Source organism: Helianthus annuus, chloroplast (genome assembly GCF_002127325.2).
Source record: "Helianthus annuus chloroplast, complete genome".
In the NCBI taxonomy this organism is placed as follows: Eukaryota; Viridiplantae; Streptophyta; class Magnoliopsida; order Asterales; family Asteraceae; genus Helianthus; species Helianthus annuus.
In genome coordinates, this window is record NC_007977.1 from 17,501 (window position 1) to 27,500 (window position 10,000).

General features: G+C 36.8%; 6 protein-coding genes across 6 annotated transcripts in view; all 6 read left to right on the forward strand. All coding sequences in view use genetic code 11, as the record gives it.

Moving 5' to 3' along the window:
- The window catches only part of rpoC1 (RNA polymerase beta' subunit), a 2,802-nt gene extending 1,217 nt beyond the window's left edge, over positions 1-1,585 (forward strand). The window contains exon 2 of the mRNA in view: positions 1-1,585. This exon is cut by the window's left edge and continues 53 nt beyond it. Coding sequence (YP_588105.2) covers positions 1-1,585 — 1,585 coding nt within the window.
- A 106-nt stretch (positions 1,586-1,691) lies between these two features.
- On the forward strand, positions 1,692-5,780 carry rpoC2 (RNA polymerase beta'' subunit). Its single transcript has one exon. The coding sequence runs from the start codon at positions 1,692-1,694 to the stop codon at positions 5,778-5,780; it is 4,089 nt and encodes a 1,362-aa protein (YP_588106.1).
- Positions 5,781-6,107: 327 nt separating this feature from the next.
- On the forward strand, positions 6,108-6,818 carry rps2 (ribosomal protein S2). The gene has a single exon. It carries the CDS (start codon positions 6,108-6,110, stop codon positions 6,816-6,818), a length of 711 nt encoding a protein of 236 aa, YP_588107.1.
- Positions 6,819-7,033: 215 nt separating this feature from the next.
- Positions 7,034-7,777, forward strand: atpI (ATP synthase CF0 A subunit). Its single transcript has one exon. It carries the CDS (start codon positions 7,034-7,036, stop codon positions 7,775-7,777), a length of 744 nt encoding a protein of 247 aa, YP_588108.1.
- A 1,164-nt stretch (positions 7,778-8,941) lies between these two features.
- atpH (ATP synthase CF0 C subunit) lies at positions 8,942-9,187 on the forward strand. Its single transcript has one exon. It carries the CDS (start codon positions 8,942-8,944, stop codon positions 9,185-9,187), a length of 246 nt encoding a protein of 81 aa, YP_588109.1.
- A 371-nt stretch (positions 9,188-9,558) lies between these two features.
- atpF (ATP synthase CF0 B subunit) overlaps positions 9,559-10,000 on the forward strand; it is a 1,268-nt gene continuing 826 nt past the window's right edge. The window contains exon 1 of the mRNA in view: positions 9,559-9,703. Within this exon, the coding sequence (YP_588110.1) occupies positions 9,559-9,703 (145 nt within the window). The remainder of the gene's footprint in view (positions 9,704-10,000) is intronic.

A 10,000-nucleotide genomic window follows, 5' to 3' on the forward strand; every position in this document is an offset into this window, starting at 1 on the left:
TTTATTGGAATATGAAATTCAACCCTGGAAATACAGGATCCCAATTTTTTTTACTACCCGGAGCTTCGATACATTTCGAAATCGAGAGATGTCTACCGGAGGAGGTTCTATCAGACAACAATTAGCCAATCTAGATTTACGAATGATTATAGATTATTCATTGGTAGAATGGAAAGAATTGGAGGAAGAGGAATCCACAGGGAATGAATGGGAAGATCGAAAAGTTGGAAGAAGAAAAGATTTTTTGCTTAGACGCATGGAATTGGCTAAGCATTTTATTCGAACAAATATAGAACCAAAATGGATGGTTTTGCGTCTATTACCAGTTCTTCCTCCTGAGTTGAGACCAATCTATCATATAGATGAGGATAAACTAGTGACCTCGGATATTAATGAAATCTATAGAAGAATTATCTATCGGAATAATACTCTTACAGATCTATTAACAACAAGTATAGCTACACCAGAAGAATTAATAATATCTCAGGAAAAATTGCTACAAGAAGCCGTGGATGCACTTCTTGATAATGGAATCTGCGGACAACCAATGAGGGATGATCATAATAGAATTTACAAGTCGCTTTCAGATGTAATTGAAGGCAAAGAAGGAAGAGTTCGCGAGACTCTGCTTGGTAAACGAGTCGATTATTCAGGGCGGTCAGTGATTGTCGTGGGCCCTTCACTTTCATTACATCGATGTGGATTGCCTCGCGAAATTGCAATAGAACTTTTCCAGGCATTTGTAATTCGTGACCTAATTAGAAAACATCTTGCTTCGAACATAGGAGTTGCTAAGAGTCAAATTCGGAAAAAAAAACCTATTGTATGGGAAATACTTCAAGAAATTCTGGATGACCATCCTGTATTGCTGAATAGAGCGCCTACTCTGCATAGATTAGGTATACAGGCATTCCTCCCCGTTTTAGTGGAAGGGCGTGCTATTTGTTTACATCCATTAGTTTGTAAGGGCTTCAATGCAGACTTTGACGGGGATCAAATGGCTGTTCATGTGCCTTTATCTTTAGAGGCGCAAGCAGAGGCACGTTTACTTATGTTTTCTCATATGAATCTTTTGTCTCCAACTATTGGAGATCCCATTTCTGCACCAACTCAAGATATGCTTAGTGGACTCTATGTCTTAACGAGTGGAAATCGTCGGGGTATTTGTGTAAATAGGTATAATCCATGTAATCGTAGAAACTATCAAAATGAAGATAATAACTATAAGTATACAAAAAAAAAAGAACCCTTTTTTTGTAATGCCTATGATGCAATTGGAGCTTATCGGCAAAAACGAATCAATTTAGGTAGTCCTTTGTGGCTGCGGTGGCGACTAGATCAACGTGTTATTGCTGCAAGAGAAGCTCCTATCGAAATTCACTATGAATCTTTGGGGACCTATTATGAGATTTATGGACACTATCTAATAGTAAGAAGTATAAAAAAAGAAATTCTTTATATATATATTCGAACCACTCTTGGTCATATTTCTCTTTATCGAGAAATAGAAGAAGCCATACAGGGGTTTTGGCAGGGCTGTTATAATTCTATGCTACCAGCGCGAATTCGAGTCTCACCGGGTTAACTAGGACTAGAAATGCGGAATTTCTACGTGAATCAAGATCTAGAAAAGGAAGTTTTCCAATCACTGACTCAAACCCATTGTCAAATTCTACTCAGCGCAACGCAATATGGAGGTACTGATGGCAGAACGGCCCACTCAGGTCTTTCACAATAAAGTGATAGACGGAACTGCCATGAAACGACTTATTAGTCGATTTATTGATCACTATGGAATAGGATATACATCACATATCCTGGATCAAGTAAAGACTCTGGGTTTCCGACAAGCGACCGCCGCATCCATTTCATTAGGAATTGATGATCTTTTAACAATACCTTCTAAAAGATGGCTCGTTCAAGACGCTGAACAACAAAGTGTTCTTTTGGAAAAACACCATCATTATGGGAATGTACACGCGGTAGAAAAATTACGTCAATCAATCGAGATATGGTATGCCACAAGTGAATATTTGCGACAAGAAATGACTCCTAATTTTCGGATGACCGATCCTTTTAATCCAGTCCATATAATGTCTTTTTCGGGAGCCAGAGGAAATGCGTCTCAGGTACATCAATTAGTAGGTATGAGAGGATTAATGTCGGATCCCCAAGGACAAATGATTGATTTACCCATTCAAAGCAATTTACGCGAAGGACTCTCTTTAACAGAATATATTATTTCTTGCTACGGAGCCCGTAAAGGAGTTGTGGATACCGCTATCCGAACATCAGATGCAGGATATCTCACGCGCAGACTTGTTGAAGTAGTGCAACACATTGTTGTACGTCGAACAGATTGTGGCACCGTTCGCGGTATTTCTGTAAGTCCTCGAAATGGAATGATGGCGGACAGGATTTTTATCCAAACATTAATTGGCCGTGTATTAGCAGATGATATATATATAGGTTCGCGATGCATTGCTACTAGAAATCAAGATATTGGGGTTGGACTTGTCAATAGATTCATAACTTTTAGAGCACAACCAATCTCTATTCGAACCCCCTTTACTTGTAGGAGTACATCTTGGATTTGTCAATTATGTTATGGCCGGAGTCCAGCTCATGACGACCTGGTCGAATTGGGAGAAGCTGTAGGTATTATTGCAGGTCAATCTATTGGAGAACCGGGTACTCAATTAACATTAAGAACTTTTCATACTGGCGGAGTATTCACAGGGGGTACTGCAGAACATGTGCGAGCCCCTTTTAATGGAAAAATAAAATTCAATGAGGATTTGGTTCATCCGACACGTACACGTCATGGACATCCTGCTTTTCTATGTTCTAGAGACTTATATGTAACTATTGAGAGTGAAGATATTATACACAATGTGTGTATTCCGCCCAAAAGTTTTCTTTTAGTTCAAAACGATCAATATGTAGAATCAGAACAAGTCATTGCTGAGATTCGCGCGAGAACATCCACTTTGAATTTGAAAGAGAAGGTTCGAAAACATATTTATTCTGACTCAGAGGGCGAAATGCACTGGAATACCGATGTGTACCATGCACCTGAATTTACATATGGTAATATTCATCTCTTACCAAAAACAAGTCATTTATGGATATTATTAGGGGAGCCCTGGAGATCTAGTCTAGGCCCCTGTTCGATCCACAAGGATCAAGATCAAATGAACGCTTATTCTCTTTCTGTTAAGCGAAGATATATTTCTAACCCCTCAGTAACTAATAATCAAGTGAGACACAAATTTTTTAGTTCGTATTTTTCTGGTAAAAATAAAAAAGGAGATAGGATTCCTGATTATTCAGAACTTAATCGAATGACATGTACTGGTCGTTGTAATCTCAGATATCCGGGCATTCTCGACGGGAATTCTGATTTATTGGCAAAGAGGCGAAGAAATAGAGTCATCATCCCACTCGACTCGATTCAAGAAGGCGAGAACCAACTAATACCTTCTTCAGGTATCTCAATTGAAATCCCCAGAAATGGTATTCTCCGTAGAAATAGTATTCTTGCTTATTTCGACGATCCTCGATATATAAGAAAGAGCTCGGGACTTACTAAATATGAGACTAGAGAGCTGAATTCAATCGTCAACGAAGAGAATTTGGTTGAGTATCGAGGAGTCAAGGTATTTTGGCCAAAATATCAAAAGGAAGTCAATCCATTTTTTTTTATTCCCGTGGAAGTCCACATTTTGGCCGAATCTTCTTCCATAATGGTACGGCACAATAGTATTATTGGGGTAGATACACAAATCACTTTAAATAGAAGAAGTCGGGTAGGTGGATTGGTCCGAGTGAAGAAAAAAGCAGAAAAAATTAAACTGATAATCTTTTCTGGAGATATCCATTTTCCTGGAAAGACAAATAAGGCATTCCGATTGATACCACCGGGAGGGGGAAAACAAAATTCCAAAGAATACAAAAAATTGAAAAATTGGCTCTATATCCAACGAATGAAACTTTCCAGGTATGAAAAAAAGTATTTTGTTTTGGTTCAACCCGTAGTCCCATATAAAAAAACGGATGGTATAAATTTAGGAAGACTTTTCCCAGCGGATCTCTTGCAGGAAAGTGATAATCTACAACTTCGAGTTGTCAATTATATCCTTTATTACGACCCAATTCTTGAAATTTGGGACACAAGTATTCAATTAGTTCGGACTTGTTTAGTGTTGAATTGGGACCAAGACAAAAAGATCGAAAAGGCCTGTGCTTCCTTTGTTGAAATAAGGACAAATGGTTTGATTAGAGATTTTCTAAGAATCGACTTAGCGAAGTCACCTATTTCATATACCGGAAAAAGGAACGATCTGCCGGGTTCAGGATTGATCTCTGAGAATGGATCAGATCGCGCTAATGGCAATCCGTTTTCTTCCATTTATTCCTATTCCAAGGCAACGATTCAAGAATCCCTTAATCCAAACCAAGGAACTATTCATACATTGTTGAATCGAAATAAGGAATCTCAATCTTTGATAATTTTGTCATCATCCAATTGTTCTCGAATAGGCCCATTCAACGATGTAAAATATCCCAATGTGATAAAAGACTCAATCAAAAAGGACCCCCTAATTCCAATTAGGAATTCGTTGGGCCCCTTAGGAACAGGCTTTCCAATTTATCATTTCGATTTATTTTCCCATTTAATAACCCATAATCAGATCTTGGTAACGAACTATTTGCAACTTGACAATTTAAAACAGATTTTTCAAATACTTAAATATTATTTACTGGATGAAAATGGTAAAATTTATAATCCCTATTCATGCAGTAACATCATTTTGAATCCATTCAAATTGAATTGGTATTTTCTCCATTACAATTATTGTGAAGAGACATCTACAATCGTTAGTCTTGGGCAGTTTCTTTGTGAAAATGTATGTATAGCCAAAAAAGGACCGCATTTAAAATCAGGTCAAGTTCTAATTCTTCAAGTTGACTCTGTGGTAATACGATCAGCTAAGCCTTATTTGGCTACTCCAGGAGCAACTGTTCATGGACATTACGGGGAAATCCTTTACGAAGGAGATACATTAGTTACATTTATATATGAAAAATCAAGATCTGGTGATATAACGCAAGGTCTTCCAAAAGTGGAACAGGTGTTAGAAGTGCGTTCGATTGATTCAATATCGATGAATCTTGAAAAGAGGATTGAGGGTTGGAACAAATGTATAACAAGAATTCTTGGAATTCCTTGGGCATTCTTTATTGGTGCTAAGCTAACTATAGTGCAAAGTCGTATCTCTTTGGTTAATAAGGTCCAAAAGGTTTATCGATCCCAGGGGGTGCAGATACATAATAGGCATATAGAAATTATTGTACGTCAAATAACATCAAAAGTGTTGGTTTCAGAAGATGAAATGTCTAATGTTTTTTCGCCCGGAGAACTAATTGGATTGTTGCGAGCGGAACGAATGGGGCGCGCTTTGGAAGAAGCGATCTGTTACCAAGCCGTCTTATTGGGAATAACAAGAGCATCCATGAATACTCAAAGTTTCATATCCGAAGCGAGTTTTCAAGAAACCGCTCGAGTTTTAGCAAAAGCAGCTCTCCTAGGGCGTATCGATTGGTTGAAAGGCCTAAAAGAAAACGTTGTTCTGGGGGGGATGATACCTGTTGGTAGCGGCTTCAAAACACCTTCAAGCGAACCTAACAACATTCCTAACAACATTGCCTTTGAACTCAAAAAAAAGAATCTATTAGAGGGGGAAATGAAAGATATTTTGTTCTACCATAGAAAATGATTTGATTCTTGCCTTTCAAAGAATTTCCATGATACACAAGAACAATCATTTTTTTAGGATTTTTAGGATTTCATAATACCTAAGAGCAGATTCACCCCTTTCTTTTATCTTTTACTTTCTTTTATCTTTTAAAAGGATCCGTTGGTTTTTCGGTGCAGTCATTTGATTTGGTAATAGTAATCAAAAAAATAACAAATAGAAAAGAATAATGGCTTGGGCTGTGTATCTACGCCAATCTACGGTAGAAGAGAAGGTTCCATCGGAACAATTATTTATTTCAGTGTACCTCTTCGCTTTTTTCAAAAAGGGGGGGCAGTATGGGGAGAAATGACAAGAAGATATTGGAACATTAATTTAGAAGAGATGATGGAAGCAGGAGTTCATTTTGGCCATGGTACTAGGAAATGGAATCCTAAAATGGCACCTTATATCTCTGCAAAACGTAAAGGTATTCATATTACAAATCTTACTAGAACTGCTCGTTTTTTATCAGAAGCTTGTGATTTGGTTTTTGATGCAGCAAGTAGGGGAAAACAATTCTTAATTGTTGGCACTAAAAATAAAGAAGCTGATTCAGTAGCATGGGCTGCAATAAGGGCTCGGTGTCATTATGTTAATAAAAAATGGCTCGGTGGTATGTTAACGAATTGGTCCACTACAGAAACGAGACTTCATAAGTTTAGAGACTTGAGAACTGAACAAAAAACAGGGGGGCTCAGCCGTCTTCCGAAAAGAGATGCGGCTATGTTGAAAAGACAATTATCTCATTTGCAAACATATCTGGGCGGGATTAAATATATGACAGGGTTACCCGATATTGTAATCATCGTTGATCAGCACGAAGAATATACGGCCCTTCAAGAATGTATCACATTGGGAATTCCAACAATTTGTTTAATCGATACAAATTGTGACCCCGATCTCGCAGATATTTCGATTCCAGCGAATGATGACGCTATATCTTCAATCCGATTAATTCTTAACAAATTAGTATTTGCAATTTGTGAGGGCCGTTCTGGCTATATAAGAAATCCGTGATTAATAATAAGATAAATAACTTATTTCATTTCGGAACCTTCATAGATTTATCGAATCGGTTACTATTTCTGAATCTCAAAAAAGAGAGAAAAATAACAAGGAATAGAATTTGATTAGTTGGTATTCAAAATATACGATTCAAGTAGTCAAGTCGAGAAAGAGATGGTTGAATCAAAATCATTTTGTTTAAAGTTCTATTTTTGTCAGAGGGCAATATGAATGTTCTATCATGTTCCATCAACACACTAAATGGGTTATACGATCTATCCGGTGTGGAAGTAGGCCAACATTTTTATTGGAAAATCGGGGGTTTCCAAGTCCACGGCCAAGTACTTATTACTTCTTGGGTTGTAATTGCTATCTTATTAGGTTCAGCCGCTCTAGCCGTTCGGAACCCACAAACCATTCCGACCGGCGGTCAGAATTTCTTCGAATATGTTCTTGAATTTATTCGAGATGTGAGTAAAACTCAAATTGGAGAAGAATATGGTCCTTGGGTTCCTTTTATTGGAACTATGTTTCTATTTATTTTTGTTTCTAATTGGTCAGGCGCCCTTTTACCTTGGAAAATCATACAATTACCTCATGGGGAGTTAGCCGCACCCACGAATGATATAAATACTACTGTTGCTTTGGCTTTACTCACGTCAGTGGCATATTTCTATGCAGGTCTTACCAAAAAAGGATTGAGTTATTTCGGGAAATATATTCAACCAACTCCAATTCTTTTACCTATTAATATCTTAGAAGATTTCACAAAGCCCCTATCACTTAGTTTTCGACTTTTCGGAAATATATTAGCCGATGAATTAGTAGTTGTTGTTCTTGTTTCTTTAGTACCTTCAGTGGTTCCTATCCCCGTCATGTTCCTTGGATTATTTACAAGTGGTATTCAAGCTCTTATTTTTGCAACTTTAGCCGCGGCTTATATAGGTGAATCCATGGAGGGCCACCATTGACTAGTTTTCTAAATAGTCTTTTTTTTAGTTTAACCTAAGGCAATGGTGCGTGGCTAAACAAAAAATGAAATTCGGAAATGAAAATATACAACTACACTATATACGATCTAGAGTAATAGAAAAAAAAGATTACAATAAAGATTACAATATTGATATTATTACAATATTGATATTAGAGTAGAGAATTGAAAAAAAAAAGGAAAGAGATCTCAAAGATCTTTTTCCTAAAATTCCCGTTTGGTCCATTTATATCATAATCATACCTTCCCCTCAATGATAGATGATAGATTAGTCATCGAATCCAAATATTCACTATTCGGAGTCGTAATTTAACGAAGAAGTCTTGTGGTATTACGAGGTCTTATTAAATAAAAAAAGGATGTTCTATAGAATGATTCCCCTTTTCAGTTGATTTTATTCACCGATTGACCAAACGAAAATATTAATAAATAATAAATTGTATGAACTTAGATAAATCAAATCAATTTCTATGCAACGATTTGCCCCAATCAATTTATCCATTGATTATCTTATCAATTTAGGTTGCAGGATAATGATAAAAATGATAAAGAAGGGGGGAGGGAAAGGAGAATTTCTAAAAAGCGGGGTTCATAAATGGTTCGTAGAGGGGAGGTCGAACTAGGTATATGGAATTGAATAGCTATAAGTTAACTCTTGTCAAGGGTTAGACGCATACTTATCAAATTGAATTGAAGATCAAGGAAGAGTTGGTTTACATTGTGGAAGAAAGACATGTATATGTGATATTAGATATTGACTAGTTATATACGAGCTAAAGATATATCTAATTTTCCCTACTAATCGAATGCGAATGTAGATGGGGATTCTATAGAAGTCCTTCTGTCTCATCTGTGACTGTGAGTTGAATAAACGGATGAAGTCAATAAAAAAATCGAAGAATTCAAAGAGCGATTCAGGACAAAGAAACGGAAAAACTAAAGTTGTATGGATTCACAAATACTTTATCGAGAGAAACTAAAAAAGAGATATCAAAGTCATTTTGATAATTCAAGAATGTTATTACTTGAATTCGAAGTTCATAGTTACTTCGACTGGATGAATCGTAGCAATGGAATAATTAAGTCATAGTTCATTGGTTGAATGTATCATTAACCATTTTTTTTTTGGTACGAGGAACTTATCATGAATCCACTGATTTCTGCCGCTTCCGTTATTGCTGCTGGATTGGCTGTAGGGCTTGCTTCTATTGGACCTGGAGTTGGTCAAGGTACTGCTGCGGGCCAAGCTGTAGAAGGTATCGCGAGACAGCCCGAGGCGGAGGGAAAAATACGAGGTACTTTATTGCTTAGTCTAGCTTTTATGGAAGCTTTAACAATTTATGGCCTGGTTGTAGCATTAGCACTTTTATTTGCTAATCCTTTTGTTTAATATTAGAAATATGAAAAATTTGGATTTTTCATATTTTATTGCCCTGGACTTGTGCTTTGTTTTTTCGAATTAGATAAAGGTTTCATTCCTAGAATTACTTATTCGTTGAGAAAATAACCCACGGGAAGGGCTGATTTGCAGATGAGGAATTAGCATACCAACTCGCTTTCATCCTTCCCGTTCGTGTTCGTAAGCCTTTTTTTAGTTTTTAAGAGGGGGTGCAACCAAGGAGATAATTCATGATTTCTAAATAGAATAGATTTTTGATTCGATTTAGAAAGTAGGAAACTATAACTATATATATAAAGAGGACAAAGTAATACAAAAAGAACTCTGTTCGATTTTTTAGTCTATCTATATGAGGAGATCATATGAAAAATGTAACCGATTCTTTCGTTTCTTTGGGCCACTGGCCATCCGCCGGGAGTTTCGGGTTTAATACCGATATTTTAGCAACAAATCTAATAAATCTAAGTGTAGTACTTGGGGTCTTGATCTTTTTTGGAAAGGGAGTGTGTGCGAGTTGTTTATTTCAAGAATAGGCTGGATCCAACCAGATGTGCTTTTTCTGTTATAACTAGGAAAGTTATATCTAAGAAAGAAGAGTGCATGATCTCGCGAATTACTTCTGAATAAATTCAGAAATCATATGTAAGAACTATAGCATTTCGTAATTTATTGGAAAATCCACTTTGATTCTCTATCAACCAATAATGTGGGACCATTAACATGGTTAAAGCTAAACTGTTTGAAGTCCAGACGCAGCATGGTACTCTTTCTACCACTATGTTAATATAGAGATGGTTTCAAAAT